Raw genomic sequence first — 25065 nt, 5'->3', positions numbered from 1 at the left:
ACTCTATTATTTCAGGACGGACAGATTAACGTTGATGAGTTCTTCTCATTGTCTACATTAGTGCTTATTGGCGTTGAGAGAGAGATCGGCTATGCACAGCCAGTGGAAAATGCAAAGGGCTAAAGTACCCCAAAGGCACCAGATCCTATGAGAGCTAAGCAGGGCCAAGCCTGGGTTTGTACTTGGATGTGAGACCACCAGAGGCTGTAAGCTGTATTCCAGAGGAGGGCAATGGCAAACAACCCCCATTTTTTGCCTACAAAAACCCTATAAAATTCATGGGATCACCAACTTTAAACTGGCTGACCTCCTTTCTTCACAAACGTGGACAGCGAGTGGAGAGGGGAGGCTTGGTCTCTGAGAGGTCCCCTCTCTCTTGTGGGGTTCCTCAGGAGGCCATTCTCTTCCCTCTGTTGTTTAACATTTATATGCGACCATTTGCTCAGCTGGTTCGAGGTTTTGGGCTTGAGTGTTACCAGTACGCTGATGACACTCAGCTTGTGCTGAAGATGGAAGGCCGACCGGACTCTGTACCCGATTGTTTCCATCAGTGCCTTGAGGCCGTTACTGAATGGCTGCGTGCCAGCAGGTTGAGGGTGAATCCAGCAAAGACGGAGATCCTATGGCTGGGTCGACCGGGCAGTGGGGATATCCAGCTGCCTACCCTGGATGACGAGGCACTATGCCCATCACCATTGGTAAAGAGTCTGGGAGTCCTTTTGGACCCTCTGCTGACGATGGAGGCCCAGGTCTCTGCCGTGAGCAGAACCGCCTTCTTTCACCTGCGGCAGGCTAGACGGCTGGCCCCCTCCCTCTCCAGGGACGACCTAGCTACGGTGATCCAGGCCACGGTCATCTCAAGACTGGACTACTGCAACGCCCTCTACATTGGCCTTCCTCTGTCGGTGATCCAGCAGCTCAAGTTGGTACAAAACTCAGCTGCTCGGCTTCTTGCGGGAATTGCGATGAGATGCCACATCACACCAATCTTACTACAGCTGCATTGGTTACCAATTGAGCACCAGATCACTTTCAAAGTGATGGTACTCACCTTGAAGGCCTTGCATGGTCTGGGGCCGATGTACCTGAGGGACCGCCTCACCCCCTCCCAACCCCAGAGATCCCTCCGTTCTGAGGACCAAGATCTGTTGTAAATTCCCAGTGTCAAGATCTTGCGTCTAACAGCAACCAGACGCAGAGCCTTCACAGCAGTGGCACCATCACTCTGGAATACTCTGCCACCTGAAGTCCGTGCCTTGCGGGACTTACCAGCTTTCCACAGGGCATGTAAGACATATCTGTTTCGACAGGCCTTTGATCTTAGATATTGTTGTTTTTAAATTGTTTTTAAATTGCTTTAAATTGTTTTTAAATTGTGTTAGATTTTAGCTATTCTTGTAAGCTGCTCCGAGCCCCAGGGGAGTGGCGACATATAAGTTTGAACAATAAATAAATAAGTAAATAAGCCACCATGTTGGAGTATTTATATTTATTTATTTATTTATTTATTTACATCACTTTGATCCTGCCCATTTCAGCCCAAAGGCGACTCAGGATGGTGTACAAATTGGCAACAATTAGATGCCATATATAAATACATACATGGTTAAACCCCCCCCAAAAAATCACATCATAATACATTTAAAAACCATAAAGGCAATAAACAATAAAAATTGTTCAATTAATTTGCAATTAAAATAATTACAAATTCTGCTGGTCTGTTGTAATTAGCCTGATTAAATCAATATTGACAATCTCAATTCTGCCTTTTGTGCAATGCTAGAAATGCTACAACTGTCATGTTATGTGCCCAGGGACACCCCGTCTGATATTATAGCTATGGTGCCGAACCCTGAGAACATCCTCGTAAAAAACAACAGTCTTGAGATTTGGGTTATTGTAGGTTTTTTAGGGCTATATGGCCATGGTCTAGAGGCATTCTCTCCTGACGTTTCGCCTGCATCGACCACTCTCACAACCACCATGTCAGACTACACAGAGAAGCCATTGAAATACACAAGCATGTGGAAAATTTCAACAGAAAGGAAGAAACCATGAAAATGAACAAAGTCTGGCTGTTGTTGTTCATTCGTTCAGTCATCTCCGACTCTTCGTGACCTCATGGACCAGCCCACGCCAGAGCTCCCTGTTGGCCGTCACCACCCCCAGCTCCTTCAAGGTCAGTCCAGTCACTTTAAGGATGCCATTCATCCATCTTGCCCTTGGTCGGCCCCTTTTCCTTTTACCTTCCACCTTCCCCAGCATAATTGTCTTCTCCAGGCTTTGCTGTCTCCTCATGATGTGGCCAAAGTACTTCAACTTTGTCTCTAGTCTCCTTCCCTCCAATGAGCAGCCGGGCTTTATTTCCTGGAGGATGGACTGGTTGGATCTTCTCACAGTCCAAGGCACTCTCAGCACTTTCCTCCAACACCACAGCTCAAAAGCATCGATCTTCCTTCGCTCAGCCTTCCCTAAGGTCCAGCTCTCACATCCGTAGGTTACTACAGGGAATACCATGGCTTTGACTAGGCGGATCTTTGGCTACTAGTATTAGTAGCCAAAGATCCAATAAAGTCTGGCTACTAGTATTAAAAAACTCTACAATTACAACAGCACAAGAACAGAGAGGAAACAAACAAAGACATCTAATCACCTATCAACAAAAGTTTGCTCCAGGCACTGTCAGGCCATTATATGCTAATCAAGGTGGTCAGTTGAAACATTCACACCTAGCTCCAGCAGACAAGAGCCCTTTGTCCCACCCTGGTCATTCCACAGATATATAAACCCTTTTTCCTAGTTCCAACAGACCTCACAACCTCTGAGGATGCTTGCCATAGATGCAGGCGAAACGTCAGGAGAGAATGCCTCTAGACCATGGCCATATAGCCCAAAAAACCCTACAACAACCCAGTGATTCCGGCCATGAAAGCCTTCGACAATAGTCTTGAGATTTGTTCTGAGATGGTCATATAGATAAGAATAGACATTCGATTTTGCGTATTTTGTCTGTTTCCTCCTAACTTTGAAGTTCTATGACATGCTGATGGATCCCATTCAACAGAAGGGTGAAACATAAACTAAATAAATACATAGGTTCAACAAAAATGATGTTGCATCTCTCACTGAGATGCCTTCTCCATCACGCTGTCCTCAGCAGTCTCCTTCTTTCCCTTCTTAGGTTTTGTTTAAGATGTTCCTTGGAAGTGCCAACTTCGGAGAAGCGGCGCACTTCATCTCCACCCTCGGCTTCTTCAACTTGATCTTCCTTTCTTTTACTCCCATCATCCTATATTTTACGAAGGTGGAATACTGGTCTCCGTTCTCAGCAGTGCCCTGGGGTTACCTGTGTGGGATCGCGGGGCTCTGGCTAGGTATGTTCACTAAAAATATGTCAGTATTCCAATGTGTCTTTGAATTTTTCTCCAAGTCTCAGATATCTGTCTAATGGTGCATGTACACTGTGGATATCACTTGAGTTGTTATGACCAAAGGTTGGCCTATCAATTTATTGGCCTCAAAGTGACTGCTAAGAGGCACAGAACACATGAAGCGTGCAGCCTTCATTCAACTCCGAAGCCTCGGAGCAGCATTTAAAGATTTATTGTTATGTTTTAGAAAAACTACAAAAACTATGTACAAGAATAGTCACAGATACATCTTCCCTGTGTACTGGACATCGCTGGAAAATGACAGAGCTGTTATCTTAACACTGGAATGCGTGATGTAACAGGAACTGTCCAAAGTTATGCTCTAGGCCAGTGGTTCTCAACCTTCCTAATGCCGTGACCCCTTAATACAGCCCCTCATGTGGTGATGACCCCCAACCATAAGATTGTTTTTGTTGATACTTCATAACAGTCATTTTACTACTGTTATAAATCATAATGTAAATATCAGATATGCAAGATGTATTTTCATTCACTGGACCAAACTGGGCACAAATACCCAATGCACCCACATGAAAATGCTAGTGGGGTTGGGGGAGGATTGATTTTGTAATTTGGGAGTTGTAGTTGCTGGGATTTATAGTTCACCTATAATCAAAGAGCATTCTGAACTCCACCAGTGATGGATTTGAACCTAATTTGCCACACAGAACTCCCATGACCAACGGAAAACACTGGAAGGGTTTGGTGTGTATTGACCGTGAGTTTGGGAGTTGTAGTTCACCTATATCCAGAGAGCAATGTGGACTCAAACAATGATGGATCTGGACCAAACTTGGCACAAATACTCAATATGCGCAAATGTGAACACTGGTGGAGCTTGGGGAAAATAGGCCTTGACTTTTGGGAGTTGTAGTTGCTGGGATTTATAGTTCATTACAATCAAAGAACATTCTGAACTCCACCAACGATAGAATTAGGTTTTTGTGGGGGTTTTTCGGGCTATAGGGCCATGTTCTAGAGGCATTTCTCCTGATGTTTCGCCTGCATCTATGGCAAGCATCCTCATCTATGGCAAGCATCCTCACTACCTCTGAGGATGCTTGCCATAGATGCAGGCAAAACGTCAGGAGAAATGCCTCTAGAACATGGCCCTATAGCCCGAAAAAACCCACAAGAACCTAGTGATTCCAGCCATGAAAGCCTTTGACAATGATAGAATTGGCTCAGACTTCCCACATGGAATCCCCATGACCACCAGAAAATACTGTGTTTTCTGATGGTCTTTGGTCACCCCTCTGACACCCCTTCGTGACCCCCTCAGGGGTCCCGACCCCCAGGTTAAGAAACACTGCTCTAGGCATAAATCAAAGCTTTGTGCACTTAACCTTTGCACAGCATTACATTTCTACACCGAATACAGAGTTTAAACTATAAGCAATATTTCATCAGAGTTAAACAACAGTACTGACAGGGCCTTGGTCAGGATGAGATGATGGACAAGAGAGAAAAACTGTATCCATTAGACCCCATATTGCCTATTCCTGATACAGAATCCTAGAGCTGGAAGAGACCTCAAATGCCATCCAGTCCAACCCCTCTGCCATTTAGGATGGCAGAATCAAGGTGCTCCCAATAGACAGCCTCTGTGGAAAAGCCTCCAGAGAAGGAGACTCCACCACACTCTGAGGCAGCCTATGCCACTCTCCAAGAAGTTCTTCCTATTTTTTTTCAGTCAAATCTCTTTCCCTGCAATTTGAACCCATTGCTCACTTGTACCCTGGTCTCAGAGCAGCAGAAAGTCAGTTTTTCCCCCCTCCTCCTTCTCCTCGATGGAACACCCTCTGAAATCTTGAAACATGCTTCTCATGTTCCCTCCCAACTCTGTCTTCTCGCAACTAAACATCTTTCAGGAGGAAAGGAGGAAGGAAAAAAAGAAGGGAGGGAGGGAGGGAACAATGGAAGGAAGGAAGAGTGGAAGAGAATGGAGGGAGGGAGGGAAGGGAGAAAGGAAGGAAAGACCAAAGGGAATAAAGGAAGAAGAAAGAGAGAGGGAGGGAGGGAGGGAGGGAGGGAGGGAGGGAGGGAGGGAGGGAAGGAAAGAAGGAAGGAAGGAAGGAAGGAAGGAAGGAAGGAAGGAAGGAAGGAAGGAAGGAAGGAAGGGGGAAAGAAGGAAGGACAAAAGGGTGGAAGGGAAGTTGGAAATAGAAAGAGGGAGGAAAGAAAGGAAGAAAAGATTGGAAGGAGGAAGGAAAGAGGGAAGGAAGGATAGGGTGATGTGCTGTCACGCGCTGGGCCTGCGAAAAGGTCTGTAGACAGGATGTGCTCTGTATGTCCAACGGGACGCCTTGGATGCCTCGGATTAGAAGCCCTGTAGATTTCCCTAAGCAAAGTTTTTAGAAACTTGGAAAGTTTAACAAAGTTTTGTCAAAGGCTCTAAAATTACAACAGCAAAACAGCAGAGAGGAAACAACCAGGCACATCTTAACACCTCTCAACAAAAGATTTCCCCAGGCTCAGCCAGGCCTTCAAATGCTAATGAAGGTGGTCAGTTGAAACATTCACACCTAGCTCCAGCAGAGAAGAGCTCTTTGCCCCACCCCAGCCATTCCACAGATATATAAACCCATTGTCCTAATTCCAACAGACCTCACTACTTCTGAGGATGCTTGCCATAGATGCAGCCGAAACATCAGGAGAAATGCCTCTAGAACATGGCCCTATAGCCCGAAAAAACCCACAAGAACCTATTTAACAAAGTTCTTTATTAGTGCTTAGGTCTTCAATAAATCAAACAAATACTTCAAGGCTTTGAATCAACTGGTGGCTTGCTTAATCTTGTCCACAAGGGACAGGCAACTATCTTCATGAACTGTTTCTTCACTATCAGGGAAATCCTTGACCTCTTCCTGGGCAATCTGTCTTAGGCTCTGCTGGCATGGGCCCCTACACCCGAACCAAATTGCGTTATGGCTGCCGCGAGTGGTATTTACCAAACAGTTCTTTTGTAGATTTCCAAGAGGAAAGAAGGTCTTCAATTCCCAGCGAAGGCTGGCTGTAAAGCTGTGGGACTGGATCCCCCAGTAAAGGCTATGCTTCTCTGTAGAGCTGTGGGACTGAATTCCCCCCAGCAAAAGCTGTAAAAGACGAAGCTTTCTACAGGTGAAACTGATTCACGTCCTGTACGAAAGACTTCTCTGTGTGGACTGAACTAAAATGGTTCTCTTTCCCTCCCTGGGGAAAGGGGTGGAACTAAAGAACCTAATGATGATTGATGGGTCATTGGCCCTATAATTGTAAACCAATTAAAGCCACCTTATAGCAAAATGCATGGAACTTTGAAATACATGCAAACACTCAAAGAAAGAAAAAGAAGCTGGAGCTCCTGGTACAGCCATACCAGAACAGGTGGTGAGAGAGAGAGAAGGGCCTCCCAACCCATTTGGTACCACCCAACCAATTTTGTTAGTTTCCACCTACAGTTTGTTTACACGACGTACTTTTCCCTATCCCAAGGGGCCACATCCGACTCCCAGGCCTGGGTTTGCCCATACCTGATGGAGTGTGATCTCCAGCTTGCTGGGAGAGGGATGCCAACAGCTACCAGATATGATGACTAAATGGAACTGCCCATAATCAGAGGCAGTACAGTTGGCCCTCCACATTTGTGGGTTTAACTTGTGTAGATTTGTTTACTATGTAAAATGATTTTTGTTCCTGTGTTATAAATGTCATTTTCTAATTGGTTTTTATCATAAAAACATGGGAAAAGTTTGTAAAACTGCATAAACTTTGTTTTTGTGGGAGGGACATCCTGCTATAGCATATTTTGCTCTAGTTTTTTTGCAATGAATATCTCATGGAGTCTCAACCAATTCAACCTAGTTTGTGGCATCCAGAAAAATGAAGTTTCTGGAGTATAGCAACTACGTTCAATGTAAGCACCACACAATGAAGCAGGAAATAACACTCCCAAAGAGAATTGCACTAGAGGACCTGGAGATTTCTGGAGAAGTGTTCTATAGTTAGGGAAACAATTAGTGTCTTTCTATGTGCAATTTCCCCACTTTTGTGAGGATCCTGCACCTCTAATCTCTGCAAAAGTGGAGGATCTGCACTATATCTTAAAAATGAAGAGGCCAGAGGGATGATGAGGCCGAAGAAGCATCAGTGTAATTTCTAGATCTAAACCTGCTTAAATTCAAAGATCAATGTTTGATTATTTCTTTACTTATACACAAATTTGTAGCTGCAGGAAACTACATTTAAGGTATACAAAATAGGGGGGGGGGGAACCAAAGTATAATGAAAATCACAGTAATATCTACATCAATATAAAACATCAAATATACAGACCTCTGAAGATGCCGGTCATAGATGCAGGTGAAACGTTAGGAGAGAATGCTACTGGAACATGGCCATACAGCCCAAAAAACTCACAGCAACCCATCAAATATACATATTTTCTACATCTAAGACTGAACTAAACTCACAAAGGTCACTTGGTAATATAATAATTATTTCTCCTCTACAGTTATCAAAAAATTAAGATATTATTTCCTTGCAGATTCTGATTCAGTCAAAGATAACTTTATAATAGTTCTTTGTTTTCTTTTCAGCTTTCAACATTTTGGTGAACGTTGGTGTTGTGCTTACATATCCCATCTTAATATCTATTGGGACAGTGCTCAGTGTTCCTGGCAATGCAGGTAGTTGTCCATTTATCAGTGCGTCAAACAAGCCACCCTATAGAGCTCAGAAAAAGGTTTGCTGTTTATTCATTCAATCGTTTCCAACTCTTTGAGACCTCATGGACCAGCCCATGCCAGAGCTACCTGTCGGCCGTGGCCACCCCAAGCTCCTTCAGAGTCAAGCCAGTCCCTTCAAGGATGCCATCCATCCACCTTGCCCTTGGTCGGCCGCTCTTCCTTTTTCCTTCCATTTTCCCCAGCATCATTGTCTTCTCTAAGCTTTCCTTTCTTCTCATGATGTGGCCAAAGTACTTCATCTTGGCCTCTACTCTCCTTCCCTCCAGTGAGCAGTCAGGCTTTAGTTCCTGAAGTATGGACTGGTTGGATATTCTCGCGGTCCAAGGCACTCTCAGAACTTTCCTCTAACACCACAGTTCAAAAGCATCTCTCTTCCTTCACTCAGCCTTCCTTATGGTCCTGCTCTTACATCCGTAGAAAAAGGTAGCTTTGGATTATGACACCCGGAATCTGCTGGTTGCTCTTGATTCTGAGGATTCTGGGGTTTGTAGTCCTGGGATTTATAGTTTGATGAGGCACTAGCACTCTTTTTTTTTTGTAATTTATTTTTTTATTGAGAATAAAAAAGGTTCAGGAAAAGAGAAAGACAATTTTTCCTTCGCATAAAAAGTGGGAGAACAATATATTTAAGAGGAAGTTGGGAAGGGGGGGGGTGAGAAAAAATATTTATTTATTTATTATTTATTGAAAGCATTTATATTCTGCCCTTCTCACCCCGAAGGCGACTCAGGCCGGAGCACAACATATAAACAGCAAACATTCAACTAGACCATACACATACAAAAGCATTAAAATCACTTATCTTGATGTTAAAATCCCCCACTGACCACCTTAATTAGCATTTGATGGCTTGGCAGTGCCTGGGGGAATCTTTTGTTGAGAGGTGATTAGATGTGCCTGATTGTTTACTCTCTGTTGTTTTGCTGTTGTAATTTTGGAGGTTTTTTTAATATTTTGATATTTGATATTAAAAAAAACCCTCCAAAATTACAACAGCAAAACAACAGAGAGTAAACAATCAGGCACATCTAATCAACTCTCAACAAAAGATTCCCCCAGGCACTGCCAAGCCATCAAATGCTAATTAAGGTGGTCAGTTGAAACATTCACACCTAGCTCCAAGAGACAGGGAGTCCTTTGTCCCACCCTGGTCATTCCACAGATATATAAACCCATTTTCCTTCTTCCAACAGACCTCACTACCTCTGAGGATGCTTGCCATAGATGCAGGCGAAATGTCAGGAGAAAATGCCTCTAGAACATGGCCATATAGCCCAGAAAAACCTACAACAATCCAGTGATTCCGGCCATGAAAGCCTTCGACAATACATTAAGATCTCTTTGATAATACATGGAAGCCATTTATTAGTTTCATGTGTAAAACTGGTGGCGAATTCAAACCCATTCTTTTTCCTTTATTCCCTTCTTTGTATAGCTGTCGATCTGCTGAAACGCGAGGTGATCTTCAGCGTCGTCAGGTTGGGGGCCACCATTATCATCTGCCTTGGCTTCCTGCTGCTTCTCCTTCCAGAGGAATGGGATGAAATCACTCTGCGGTTCATCAACAGCTTGAAGGAAAAGAAGAGCGACGACCACGTTGAAGACATGACAGAGTCCAGCGTCCACTTCCGGAGCAGAAGTCGAGCCAACGGACCCGTATCTATACCACTGGCTTAGAGCTGGTGAGACTGCTTAACTGCACGGCTATGTATATTCTGTGAATATGATTTAGTAATTTTTTTCCTCACCCCTGCCTGTATGCTAAAAACAAAAGACCGTCATTATTTTAAACAAACTGGGGATGGAGTGTACATTTAACGCTAAATACATCAGTACGTAACAAACCAACCAACCTCTGTTTACATTTGTACACTGAACCAGGAGGCGGTGCAAGTAAACCACAATAAATTGCTTTTATATAAAAAAGAAAGGAATACTGTTTCTTTATTTTGAGTTTATCAAGGGAGGGGCAGAGAAATGGGGTTCATCCACCACGGTGGTTCTCAACCTTCCAGGAGCAGAATTCAAAACGATCTTGACAGATTAGAGAGATGGGCCAAAACTAACAAAATGAAGTTCAACAGTGACAAATGCAAGATACTCCACTTTGGCAGAAAAAAATGAAATGCAAAGATACAGAATGGGGGACGCCTGGCTCGAGAGCAGTACGTGTGAAAAAGATCTTGGAGTCCTCGTGGACAACAAGTTAAACATGAGCCAACAATGTGATGTGGCAGCAAAAAAAGCCAATGGGATTTTGGCCTGCATCAATAGGAGCCTAGTGTCTAGATCTAAGGAAGTAATGCTACCCCTCTATTCTGCTTTGGTTAGACCACATCTGGAATATTGTGTCCAATTCTGGGCACCACAATTCAAGAGAGATATTGACAAGCTGGAATGTGTCCAGAGGAGGGCGACTAAAATGATCAAGCGTCTGGAGAACAAGCCCTATGAGGAGCGGCTTAAACAGCTGGGCATGTTTAGCCTGAAGAAGAGAAGGCTGAGAGGAGATATGATAGCCATGTATAAATATGTGAGAGGAAGCCACAGGGAGGAGGGAGCAAGCTTGTTTTCTGCTTCCTTGGAGACTAGGACGTGGAACAATGGCTTCAAACTACAAGAGAGGAGATTCCACCTGAACATTAGGAAGAACTTCCCGACTGTGAGAGCCGTTCAGCAGTGGAACTCTCTGCCCCGGAGTGTGGTGGAGGCTCCTTCTTTGGAAGCTTTTAAGCAGAGGCTGGATGGCCATTTGTCAGGGGTGATTTGAATGCTATATTCCTGCTTCTTGGCAGGGGGTTGGACTGGATGGCCCATGAGGTCTCTTCCAACTCTTTGATTCTATGATTCTATGATTCTATGATTCTATGTATTTTCACTCACTGGACCAAATTTGGCGCCAATACCCAATACGCTCAAAATTTGAATACTGGTGGAGTTGGGATGGGGATTGATTTTGTCATTTGGGTGTTGTAGTTGCTGGGATTTATGGTTCACCTACAATCAAAGAGCATTCTGAACTCCACCAATGATTTTTTTTCGTGTCAGGAGCGACTTAAGAAACTGCATATTGCTTCTGGTGTGAGAGAATTGGCCATCTGCAAGGATGTTGCCCAGGGGACGGACGGACGGATGTTTTGATGTTTATCATCCTTGTGGGAAGGAGCCCTCAGTGACGCGGTGGGTTAAACTCCTATGCCGCAGGACTGAAGACCGACAGGTCGCAGGTTCGAATCCAGGGAGAGCGCGGATGAGCTCCCTCTATCAGTGTAAATGTTGAACATGGATGGAGCAAGCACACTCATAGAATCATAGAATCAAAGAGTTGGAAGAGACCTCATGGGCCATCCAGTCCAATCCCATTCTGCCAAGAAGCAGGAATATTGCATTCAAATCACCCCTGACAGATGGCCATCCAGCCTATGTTTAAAAGCTTCCAAAGAAGGAGCCTCCACCACACTCCGGGGCAGAGAGTTCCACTGCTGAACGGCTCTCACAGTCAGGAAGTTCTTCCTCATGTTCAGATGGAATCTCCTCTCTTGTAGTTTGAAGCCATTGTTCCATTGCGTCCTAGTCTCCAGGGCAGCAGAAAACAAGCTTGCTCCCTCCTCCCTGTGGCTTCCTCTCACATATTTATACATGGCTATCATATCCCCTCTCAGCCTTCTCTTCTTCAGGCTAAACATGCCCAGCTCCTTAAGCCGCTCCTCATAGGGCTTGTTCTTCTGTTTTTGCCATCTGCTTCTTTGGCTCTGGAACTCAACAAAAAAGCTCCTGTTTTGTAGCAGGTTTCCTACGAGGTGGCCATCCTTTGTGATATTATACATTTTTCTCAGGAGGAGGCGGTGGTTTACAGAATCATAAGCCGCTGACAGGTTTATGACGACAGCTCCTGTGATCTGCTGCCTTTCAAAGCCATCTTCTATGTGCTGAGTCAGGTTCAGCACTTGCGATGTGCAGCTTTTGCCTTTTCTGAAGCCAGCTTGCTGTGGAATCAGACAGGGGTCTATTTTTTCCATAATTCTATGCAAAATAAGTCTCTCCAGAACTTTGTAGAGGTGGAACAACAGGGAGATTGGTCTGTAGCTTTTTGGGTCATTACGGTCTTTGCCTGGCTTCAAGATGGCGATGACTCTTGTTTTCCTCCAGATTTTGGGAATCTGACAGAATGCAGCGCAGTTGTTCATAAGCCGCTGACAGGTCTATGAAGACAGCTCCTTTCAAAGCCATCTTCTATGTGCTGAGTCAGATTCAGCCCTTGCGATGTGCAGCTTTTTCCCTTCCTGAAGCCAGCTTGCTGTGGAAAGAGCTGGTAATCTGGCTGGAATTTCTAGAAGTTGTAGGCCAAAACATCTGGGGAACCACAGGTTGAGAACCACTGTCCTAAATCCTTTTCACATTGACTATTTTGAAGCCTGGTATCACCATCCTATATTTGTTTTCCCTTTCCCATTAAAAGCCATGGTTTTCCTTCCTCCTCGTCTCCAGACAGTCCTCCATCTTCTGGAAGCAAAGCAGCCTGGTGACTTGATTTTGGTGTGAGAGCCACACTGCCTTTGGGCTCCTGGGGGGCGGGGGGAGACATAAAAAAGAGAAAGAGAATAGACAATTTGACAAACGAGGCAGCTGTGAGATTACATTCTTCAGAACGTAAGGGGCAATCAAGGCTCTCTCTGGCAGGAAAACAAAACGTGTGGCGCATAATGCCAGCTTGAGCTCTGTCCCAGAACATAATGCGTTTCCGAGGACCGGGAAGGAAGCTGTGACAATACAGACTGCCGTTCACCGTGGCGCCCATGCAAGAATTTATTGCTGTTTAAATGGATCTGCCCGTGCCCTGCAAACATGTTGATGCAACTTGGGTTTATGGGAACAAATCGATAAAACCAACAACACCCTCCCAAGAAGGTGCTGAAACTGCTAGATCATAATGTGCGCCCATTGGAGCTCTGCTCCGTCTCCTGCTCTGACTTCTGAAACTCACCTTAAAAGCCAGTTGGCTGTTCTTACCAATGACGCCTCTGCTTCTACTCTTTTTATTTTATTTTATTGGAAAAATGAACATAAAACACAACTATGAATAAACAAACACCATCACAAAGCATCAATACAATCTATATAAATAAAAATGTAATGTTCGTTTGTGGTATTCACAGAACTCAAAAACCACTGGGGGAAATTACACCAAATTTGGACAGCATACACCTAACAACCCAATGTATGTCCTTCACTCAAAAAAATTGAGTTTGTCATTTGGGAGTTGTAGTTGCTGGGATTCATAGTTCACTATACAATCAAAGAGCATTTTGAACCCCACCAACGATGGAATTGAACCAAATTTGGCACACAGTTCTCCCATGACCAACAGAAAATACCGGAAGGGTTTGGTGGGCAGTGTCCTTTGGTTTTGGAGTTGTAGTTCACCTACATCCAAAGATCACTGTGGACTCAAACAATGATGGATCTGGACCAAACTCTACAAGAATACTCAATATGCCCAAATGTGAACACTGGTAGGGTTTGGGGAAAATAGACCTTGACATTTTGGATTCATAGTTCACCTACAATCAAAGAGCATTTTGAACTCCACCAATGATGGAATTGAACCAATCTTGGCAGATAGGACTCCCATTGACTAGAAGGGTTTGGTGGGCATTGACCTTGAGTTTGGGAGTTGTAGTTTACCTACATCCAGAGAGCACTGTGGACTCAAACAATGAGGGATCTGGAACAAACTTGGAACGAATATTCCATATGCCCAAATATGTACACAGATGGAGTTTGGAGGAAATAGACCTTGACATTTTGGAGTTGTAGTTCATCTACAATCAAAGAACATTCTGAACACCCCCACAAACGACAGAATTGGGGCAAACTTCCCACACAGAACCCCCATGACCAACAGAAAATACTTAAGGTCATCCAGTCCAACTCCCTTCACCAGGGCAAGAAAACGTAATCAAAACCCTCCTAACAAAGAGCCATCCAGCCATAGAGAAAGGTAGATAGAGTTTATTCACACACAGAGATATAGTATCATAGATATGAAAGGGACCCCTAAAGAAGGACAATGATATGTTGTATGTTCCAGAGTAGGCAAACCAGACAATCTCCACATCAACACTGACAAAGAAACAACCAGAAATACTGTTTACCCACAAGCAGAAAGGCATTACATATATTAGAAACAAAGACTTTCTCATTATTTTCAAGATCACCAGACTGGGCCACAGCAACGTGTGGCAGGGAACGGCTAGTATACAATATTTAATCTAGTCTCCAGAGTGAACGTTTATGACAACCATAATTAATAACCAAATTTCCAGAGCAAAGACTCAGCAGTGAAGTGAAGACATTGGAGAGAGGTGTTGATTGCACCTTGGCCAAGATGGGATGCTTGCAAGCTCCTGCTCCAAAATGGCATGCATATGATGGCATGCACTATGCACAACAGTTTTTATCTGACCAGGGAACCAGGAAGCCACAGGGAGGAGGGAGCAAGCTTGTTTTCTGCTTCCTTGGAGACTAGGACGCGGAACAATGGCTTCAAACTACAAGAGAGGAGATTCCATCTGAACATGAGGAAGAACTTCCTGACTGTGAGAGCCGTTCAGCAGTGGAACTCTCTGCCCCGGAGTGTGGTGGAGGGTCCTTCTTTGGAAGCTTTTAAGCAGAGGCTGGATGGCCATTTGTCAGGGGTGATTTGAATGCAATATTCCTGCTTCTTAGCAAGGGGTTGGACTGGATGGCCCATGAGGTCTCTTCCAACTCTTTGATTCTATGATTCTATGATTGTTCCAGATTGAATCATCCCTCTTCTGTTTCTGGTTGTGCAATGGCTAAACCTTTGTGCCGGCAGGACTTATGATCAACAAAGTGGAGGTTCGAATCCAGGGAGAACGTGAATGAGCTCCCTTTGTCAGCTCCAGCTCCCCATGTGGGGATATGAGAGAAGCCTCCCACAAAGATGGTAAAACAGCAAAACATCCGGGTGTCTCCTGGGCAACGTCCTTGCACATAGCCTTGCACAAGCCAGAAGCAACTTACAGTTTCTCAAGTTGCTCCTATCATTTAAAAAACCATGAAAATTATGGGATTATACAGATTCCTTTTTCCCAGGCCATCAGAATTAGAGAACTCAAACACAGGGGAACTCCAGACAAGAAACAATCAGGAACACCTAATCACCTCTTAACAAAGGAATTTCCCAGGCAGAAACAAGCCACACCTAAAAACCATCAGGCCATCAAATGCTAATCAAGGTAGCCAATTGAGACATTCACACCTAGCTCCAACAGACAAGAGTTCTTTCTCCCACGCTGGACCTTCCACAGATATATAATCCTTACTTTCCTAGTTTCCAACAGACTTCACAACCACTGAGGATGCCTGCCATAGATGCAGGTGAAACGTCAGGAGAGAATGCTTCTAGAACATGGCCATATAGCCTGAAAAACCTACAACAACCCAGTGAAAGCCTTTGACAATACAAGAAACAGAACATTTTGAAATGACCAGAATCTCCTTTGTTTTGGGTCACACCTGGGGGTATTTCTTAATGTGAAACAACAGCTGGACAATTTGCTTCCTGACCTAGTTCAGGTAGAGGTCAATGTTTCTTGTCCCTGAAATAACATCTATATAAATAAAAATGTAATGTTCGTTTGTGGGATTAGCAGAACTCAAAAACCACTGAACGAATTGACACCAAATTTGGACACAAGACACCTAACAACTCAATGTATGTCCTTCACTAAAAAAAATGATTTTGTCATTTGGGAGTTGTAGTTGCTGGGATTTATAGTTCACCTACAATCAAAGAGCATTCTGAACCCCACCAACGATGGAATTGAACCAAACTTGGCACACAGTTCTCCCATGAACAACAGAAAATACTGGAAGGGTTTGGCGGGCAGTGTCCTTTGGTTTTAGAGTTGTAGTTTGCATACCTTCAGAGATCACTGTGGACTCAAACAATAATGGATCTGGACCAAACTCTACACAAATACTCAATATGCCCTAATGTGAACACTTGTGGAGTTTGGGGAAAATAGAATATTGACATTTGGGAGTCGTAGTTGCTGGGATTTATAGTTCACCTACAATCACAGAGCATTCTGAACCCCACCAACGATAGAATTGGGCCAAACCTCCCACACAGAACCCCCATGTGGGCCACAGCAACGCGTGGCAGGGGACGGCTAGTGTTTAATAGATTTATAGGAATAAAAGTGGAATAAAATATAGCTTATGGTTAGCAGGACAGAGAAAGAAGGGTCTGTGGGTGGTGGGCCTTCATGCAAAAGAGGGGACACGTGCTTTATTTCATTCTGGCTTGTTGCCCTTGGAAAACTATAAATCCCTAACTCTATATTATTTATTATTATGGGTGAGGGCTAGTGGTGTTCGATAAAAACTAGGGCTGGGCAATTCGTTTCGTTAATTCGTAATTCGTTAAAAAATTCGTTAATTTTTGAATTACAAAACGATTACAAAACTTATTTTTAAACCTGGAAGTGTTTTTAAATATCGAAACGGCAGGCGCCAAAAATTTTTGTATTTCCGTCCATTTCGGAAAAACGTAAGATGGCCGCCTGGCTTGCTGGGAGCTCTCCTCTCTCGGCGCCGGCTGAGCAAGCGAGCGAGAGGGTGAGCAAGAGGGCGAGCGGCGAGCGAGAGGGCGAGGGCGAGCGGCAAGCGAGAGGGCGAGCGAGAGGGCGAGCGGCGAGCGAGAGGGCGAGTGAGAGGGCGAGCGGCGAGCGAGAGGGCGAGCGAGAGGGCGAGAGGGAGGTCTCCTTCTCTTTCTTTCCTTTTCTCTTCTTTCTCTCTCTCTCACCTTTCGCAGGGGGGTTCTGAGCTCTCTTCCAAAGAAGGCTCACTTGCTTCCTCTTCTCTCTCTCTCTCTCTCTCTCTCTCAATTCGAGGCAGGAAACCCCTCCATCCTGCAGCCATCTACACTGCAGCCTGGATGAGGTTTGGCACCACATTGGCTCAATGCTGTAGCATCCTGGGAGTTGTAGTTTGGCAGCCTGGGAAAAAGAGCCCCTCCTGGAAGGAACCCATCCTAGCGAGAGGGCGAGAGGGCAAGCGAGAGGGCAAGCGGCGAGCGAGAGGGCCCACCAGAGTGAGTGCCTGCCTTCCCTCAATAATAATTTCTCCTCCCTATTCTACTAAATTAATAATTAAATTTAAAAAATATTGAAAAAATATTGAAAAAAAAAGGGCGCCATCTTTACAAAACGTTTTGTAAATATTTACGAACTTTCGTAAATACCGAACTTTTTTTTTGGAAAATTTTGTAATTATTTTAAATATCGAAACAAAAAAACACTCCAATTACAAATCGATTTTAGAAACAAATTTTTGCGTTGTTACCCAGGCCTAATAAAAACCTTGATTTTGCCTTTTAATAAAAAGGACACCACTTTACATCTATGGATTTTGGCATCTTGGAACCAAATCCCAGCGGATACTAAGGACCCACTGTACATATTTTGGGACTTATTTCTTTGCCAACTCCCCTCTTAATTTTGGATTCCGCTCCACTTGCATCTCCCCTTTGAACCTAGTCCTGCCAGAATCATGATTATGCCTGTCACTCTTGTGTGAAGCTTGGAATTGGCTTACTTTTCCTCTGCACATGCCATTGTCATCTTGCTTAAAGCCCTCTTCACTTTGGATTCTGCCCAGGATGGCTTCCTCCCTTTGAACCTCACCATTGCGACCATGACATTCCAAATGCACCCGACATGTCAAACTGCATTTATAGGGGAACTTGACAAAACTTCCCCAGGATTGCTTCCTCTGTGTGGCATACAGTTCTGTGTCTTCAGACTGATGAAATGGCTGAGACCTGCTCTCGCTGCCCCTGAACACCTGCTGCCTGAGGCCATGGCCTCATTCCTCTCAAGGTCGCGCGCCAGCTCTGTGCTCGACTAGATCTGAATCAGAGCCTCGGCTGTAGCTAATTCTGCCTTTCAAAACTTCCCAAAACAAACCATGGCTCTGTTTTACCCAATCTTGTATTTAAGTGTTTAGGAGGAACGCACTGTAGAAGTAATTGCATTTGGCAGCTTGCTTATAGAGGTCATGAACTCACCAAGTTTAAGCAATTGAAATGGGAAAAAGCAAGGATGCGCTTCAGTTTCTCCCACTGCAATGTGTTGGGCTTAAAAATGCAAATTTAGATTGGATTGCGCCACTGTTTATTGAACATGCCTTTGTTGTTGAGTGCTCTCAACTCATCTCTGACTTATGGAACACCTTCTTTGGCAACCCTACCATGGGGCTTACCTGGCAGGATCTGTTTGGAGGGGGGTTGCCTTTGCCTTCCTCTTTTGGGGGAACATATGACTTGCCCACAGTTGCCAAGTGGGTTTTAAACCCTGTTCATCAGAGTCTTATAGTCCACTACACATTGCTGGGGTGGAAATTGCTGGAAGAAACATTAACAACCTCAGATATGCAGATGACACCACTCTGATGGCCGAAAGCGAGGAGGAGCTGAGGAGCCTTCTAATCAAGGTGAAAGAAGAAAGCGCAAAAGCCGGGTTGCAGCTAAACATCAAAAAAACCAAGATTATGGCAACAAGAATGATTGACAACTGGAAAATAGAGGGAGAAAACGTGGAGGCCGTGACAGACTTTGTATTTCTAGGTGCAAAGATGAGTGCAGATGCAGACTGTGGCCAGGAAATCAGAAGACGCTTCCTTCTTGAGAGGAGAGCAATGTCCAATCTCGACAAAATAGTAAAGAGTAGAGACATCAGACTGGCAACAAAGATCCATTGCCTAGTCAAATCCATGGTATTCCCTGTAGTCACCTACGGATGTGAGAGCTGGACCTTAGGGAAGGCTGAGAGAAGGAAGATTGATGCTTTTGAGCTGTGGTGTTGGAGGAAAGTTCCGAGAGTGCCTTGGACTGTGAGAAGATCCAACCAGTCCATCCTCCAGGAAATAAAGCCCAGCTGCTCACTGGAGGGAAAGATACTAGAGACAAAGTGGAAGTACTTTGGCCACATCATGAGGAGAAAGCAAAGCCTAGAGAAGACAATGATGCTGGGGAAAGTGGAAGGCAAAAGGAAGAGGGGCCGACCAAGGGCAAGATGGATGGATGGCAATCTTGAAGTGACCGGACTGACCTTGAAGGAGCTGGGGGTGGTGACGGCCGACAGGGAGCTCTGGCATGGGCCGGTCCATGAGGTCACAAAGAGTCGGAGACGACTGAACGAATGAACACACACACACTGCTGGCTCAAATATGTTCTTATACACTGTGGATGTGTTGTCATTGTTTATTTATTTATGTTACACCTAAGGCAAACTACCATGGGATTTCCTGAGGTCAAGACTGCATGAATTGCCCAGTTGCATCCAGTGGGTTTTCCTGGTCAAGGAGGAATTCAAACCTGGTTCTCTAGAGTCGTTACCCAATGTTCAAATCATGATGCTGTGCTGACGCCTGAGCACACTTCCCAAAAACTAAATCCATTGATGGGATGTTATGTGAAAAGCTGGAGGAAGTTTGTTTTCTGTCACAATGGAAGGTAGGTTCTGATGGAAATTAAGCCATGGTGTATTGTCGAAGGCTTTCATGGCTGGAATCACTAGGTTGTTGTAGGTTTTTTGGGCTGTATGGCCATGTTCTAGAAGCATTCCCTCCTGATGTTTCACCTGCATCTATGGCAGGCATCCTCAGAGGTTGTGAGGTCTGACAACCTCTGAGGATGCCTGCCATAGATGCAAGTGAAATGTCAGGAGATAATGCTTCTAGAACATGGCCATAAAGCCCGAAAAACCTACAACAACCCTGAAGCCACTTTGAACAATAGGAAGAACGTCCTCGTGGTAAGAACTGTTCAGCAGTAGAATAGATTGTCTTGATGGACTATCTTCTGCTTGAGGGTTTTCAGCAGAGGTTGGATCTTCACCTCTGTTTGTAAATTCCCATACTACAGGCTAAATATGATGACTTTTGGGATATACCTTTCATTTCTCCGATTCTATGAGTCTGTGGATTTCTACTGACTTACATCCACCAGAGCATGTTAAGGATTTCCTGGACAATTGGTGGAGTCAGTACTTAGGGCAGCTTCTTCGAGTTTAGACTCAAATTCTGGATTGAAACACCACCCACTGATATCAGAACCATACACTACTTAAAATTGTTTCAAGAATGTCAGGGGACTATTTACACTATTTATTTCATACAGTAAGTAGACAACAAATCCAGCTAAGCCATAACAGTTGCTTTAGTGCTATAATAGAAAAGTTCAGATCCTTGTTATTACTTAGCAAAAAGCCTTTAGGAAACTGTTAGTAGCAACACCCAGCCTTTAATTTGTCCACAGTCTTCTTGGCCGCAGGTAATGCAGAGCATGGAATAAAGTGACTCATCTTGGTGAATAAGTCCACCACCACCAAGATCGTGGTAAATCCTTGTGACAAAGGCAAGTCTGTGATGAAGTCAGCCGAGACTATCTTCCAGGTTGGGCCGAGGTGGGCAACTGTTGGAACAAACCAGCTGGCTTGCCTACAGGGTTTTTGGAGCATTGACACATTGGGCAACTGGTAACATATATTTCCACCTCACTCCGAATCTTAGGCCACCAGAAATCCCGCAGCACCAGTTGCATAGTCTTAAAGATCCCGAAATGTCCAGCCGGCCATATGTTGTGACATAACTTTAAGATTTCCATCTGCTCCGGCCCGGGCGGTACGTATACTCAAGAGCGGTGGCAAAGCAGCCCATCCACCACATGGAATGGAAGAGATTGTCCCCCAATCAACTGTTTTTGGACCCACGAGTCCCCTTTCTGACGCACCCAGACTCGGTCAGCCAAAGAACCACTCACAACAGGTTGGGGCGGTGGCTGCCCTGTGTCCACAGGAACCCTGGCAGGGTCCCCCTCCACAGCAGCTGTCGCAGCAAAGTTCTCAGGGTGCAAAATACAGGATTCTCCAGTGTCCTCTCAGCTGCAAGTATATTCCAACTTGCAAGACAGGGCGTCTGCTTGTTTATTCCGTACCACCAGCACATAGCAAACCCGAAAGTTGAAACGTTCAAAAAAACAAGGCCTAACGTTGTTGTCGTTGGTTCAATTTACATGAGGTATGGAGGTATTCCAAGTTCCGATGATCAGTATGCACTTCCACAGGGTGACGAGCTCCTTCCAGCCAATGCCTCCAGGTCTCGAACGCCGACTTGATGGCCAACAGCTCCTTTTCCCAAATGGTATAGTTCCGCTCCAGCTCTGTCAGCTACCGAGAGAAGTACACGCAGGGTTGTAAATGTTCACCTACCGGTTGTAACAACATGGCATTTTGAACCAAACTGTGAACCTGAGTCCCATCATCCTCGTCAGAAACACTCTCTGATTCCAGCTGTGTCACAACACACTGGCCTTGTCTGTGTTTGTGTGTAGTATTGAATGTGACTATAAGCCACTGAATGTTTGCTTATGTCTGCTGTAAATGCTGTAATCTCCCCTAAGGTGAAAGGTGGAATATAAATAAGGTGTATTATTATTATTATTATTATTATTATTATTATTATTATTACAATTGTGCTGTCGCACGCTGGGTATGAACATAAGACTGTAAACAGGACATAAATTCTGTGTGCCCAACGGGACGCCGGGGCTGCCTCAGATTAAAGGCCTTTGGATTTCCTTAAAACAGAGTCTTTAGATTGCTTAAAGGTTCAACAAAGTTCTTTATTATTAAAATCAAACAGGTACTTCAAGGCTTTCTTAATAGTCTATTGGCTCTCTCAATCTTGTCCACAAGGAACAGACACTGTCTTCATAACTGTATTTTAACTAATGGGGAAACCCTTAACTTCTAATCTGGGCAGTCTGTCTTTGCCTCTGTTGGCGTGGAGCCCCTGCACCCGGTACCAACTGCTTCTGGCTTTCGCGAGTGACCCTTACCAAGCAGAGCTTTGTAGATTTCCAGGGAAAAGAAGGAGATCAGGTTTCAGTGATGGCTGGCTGAAGTGCTGTGGGACCGGATTCCCTCAGCAAAGGAGGCTGTAAAATACTCAGCCAAGCTAAGGGGCCTTTTCTCCCCGGCCAAGCTGTAATGCTGTATATCTCCCCGGCCAAGCTGTAGAAGACGAAGCTTTCTACAGGAGCTCCTGGTTTTATGTCCTGTATGAAAGGCTTCTCTGTGTGGATGGGCCCAAAATGGCTCTTATTCCCTCCAAAACCCCAAAAGGCGGCGGGACCAGGGAACCTAACAATAATTGACAGGTGGCTTGCCCTATGATTGCAGCCAAAAGAAGCCACCTATCTGCAGAGTCCCTGAAACTTAGGACTACAACAAACATTCAATGCAAAGCAAACTAAATTGGAGCTTCTGGTACAGCTGTACCTGCACAACAATTATTATTATTATTATTATTATTATTATTATTATTATTATTATTAATATACCATTCTGCCCCTCTACACTACTGTCAATTATCTTCCTGGAGATTCATATCATCCACAGGTGTATATGGGACCTCCAAGCGTAGCCCCCAAAAGGACATGTGTGCAGCATTAGAAAGAAATGAATGAAAGCCTCGGACCTTATCAAGTGATGTTGGAAACTGGCCAAGCTTAATTATTTTTTAAATGAAACCAATTGATTTCTGTTGGAGTTTAAGCCTTAACCTTTCTACATAATTAAGATATGAATTAATTGGGACACACTGCTAAAGAGCCAAGACATTTTATCTTACTCTGTTCTTTAGCCAAAGCTACGTTCTCTTTGCAATACGCATTCCTCTTTCTTGTCTTCCTCTTCTTTTAAGAGTCCTACAAAATTCTAGTTGCAAGTAGTGAATCATAGAATCATAGAATCCTAGAATTGGAAGAGACCTCATGGGTCATCCAGTCCAACCCCATTCTGCCAAGAAGCAGGAATGTTGCATTCAAATCACCCCCGACAGATGGCCACCCAGCCTCTGTTTAAAAGCTTCCAAAGAAGGAGCCTCCACCACACTCCAGGGCAGAGAGTTCCACTGCTGAACGGCTCTCACAGTCAGGAAGTTCTTCCTCATGTTCAGATGGAATCTCCTCTCTTGTAGTGAAGGCAGATTAGAAGCCGGAGGGGGGAAGATCCATTTTTGCATCCAAATGTTTCTTTTGTTTTTGAACACTACATTTAAACTCTTCAGTTCTAAAATCTTTATCTCTGAGACCATCGTTCAAATCTACAGGAGACTATCGGAAATGGAAAAAAGCCAGTAGCACAACTAGACCCCACTGTATTTTTTATTTATTTTTATTTTTGCCATCACCACATCCATACACACATAGCCCTAGATCAGTGGTTCTCAACCTGTGGGTCCCCAGGTGTTTTGGCCTACAACTCCTAGAACTCCCAGCCAGTTTCCCAGCTGTTAGGATTTTTGGGAGTTGAAGGCCAAAACATCTGGGGTCGCACAGGTTGAGAACCACTACCCTAGATCAAGGAGTCATAGTACCATACTTTTCTATTCTGCTTTGGACAGACATTTTTATTTATATAGATTAACATAGCTATGTGTGCACCTACACTGTAGAGTTAATGCAGTTTGACATCATTTTAACCCACCATGACAATGCTATGGAATCATGCACAATGTAGTTTTGCAAGGACCTTAGTCTTCTATGCCCACAAGTGCTGGTGCATCACCAAACTACAAATCCCAGGATTCTATAGCATTGAGCCAAGGTAGTTAAAGTGGTGACAAACTGCATTAATTCTACAACGTAGATGCACCCATAGACTGTTGCATGGCCCCTGACATATTACAATGGAGAGTCCAACTTTGGCTTTAAGCAAAATCAACTCCAAACTAGATTTCCCTTTCTCTTTCCAATTATCTAGCCCACCCTTCTTCCAACCTCATCCCACATGCAATTTTCATTTGCTTGGGAAAGAGAGCAATCCACACACAGTAAATTCACAGTGGGATGACATTAAACTGGTGAAGCATGAACAGAGTTTTCATGTGGGTGAATAACCTGTGCTAAAGGATGTTGCTTGCAGACAAAAATTTCATTACGGCATTATGCAGTGGTGCTCAAACGATCGTTCCTGGCTTAGCAGATAGTCTTCTAACAATCATTTACATCAGAAATGCAGAGAAGGTGCACCAGAGTATAAAAGTGCTGCGGAAATTAAAATGTCAGACACTGGAGTTCACAAAAGGGGTGAGAAATGAGTCGGCCTCACATTTCAACACAAGGTGACCCAAAGGTATAGCTTATGGAAGACTGAGGGTGCATCTACACTGAAGAATGAATGCAGTTTGACCCCACTTTAGCTGACATGTGGCTGAATGTTATGCATGCAGTCATGGATCAGGTTGTGGCATAGCTGGTTGGGAGTCAGCTGCATTAAAATCACTACTGACCAAAAGGTCATGAGTTCGAAGCCAGCCCGGCTCAGCGTAAGCTCCTGACTATTTGTCTAGCTTGCTGTCGACCTTTGCAGCTCGAAAGACAGTTGCATCTGTCAAGTAGGAAATTTAGGTACCGCTTATGCGGGGAAGCTAATTTGACTAATTTACGACTTCATAAAACTCTCCAGCAGTGTGCAAAAGAATGAGGAAGTACTCCATCAGTGTCACAAGTGGATGGTGAAGCGACAGCTCCCCCGGTGGCCAGAATTAAAAAAGCATACCCTCATGAAGCTGGAAAGTTAAATAGCCTCTGTGTGTCTGACTATATATGTTGTGTGTCTATGGCATTGAACGTTTTCCATGTATATGTGCATTGTGATCCACCCTGAGTCCCCTGCGGGGTGAGAAGGGCGGAATATAAATAATGTCAATAAATACGTTATGGTTTGACAAGGACTAGACCACTCTGCCAAGGACTGCTGGTGGATTACCAAACTATGACTCACAGCATTCCACAGCATTGAGTTGTGGC

At 44.4% G+C, this 25065-nt stretch overlaps 1 protein-coding gene across 4 annotated transcripts in view; it reads left to right on the top strand.

The window, feature by feature from the left end:
- The window catches only part of SLC35F4 (solute carrier family 35 member F4), a 226586-nt gene extending 216498 nt beyond the window's left edge, over positions 1-10088 (top strand). For all 4 annotated transcript variants that reach the window (XM_060753612.2, XM_060753594.2, XM_067463093.1 and 1 more), the window contains 3 exons: positions 3182-3374; positions 8009-8098; positions 9594-10088. In XM_060753612.2, the coding sequence (XP_060609595.1) occupies positions 3182-3374; positions 8009-8098; positions 9594-9835 (525 nt within the window). In that variant the 3' untranslated portion in view covers positions 9836-10088. The remainder of the gene's footprint in view (positions 1-3181; positions 3375-8008; positions 8099-9593) is intronic.
- Positions 10089-25065: the final 14977 nt, after the last annotated feature.

The sequence above is a fragment of the Anolis sagrei genome, chromosome 1 (assembly GCF_037176765.1).
Source record: "Anolis sagrei isolate rAnoSag1 chromosome 1, rAnoSag1.mat, whole genome shotgun sequence".
Taxonomy (NCBI): Eukaryota; Metazoa; Chordata; class Lepidosauria; order Squamata; family Dactyloidae; genus Anolis; species Anolis sagrei.
This window is presented reverse-complemented; position numbering and strand designations above follow the sequence as displayed.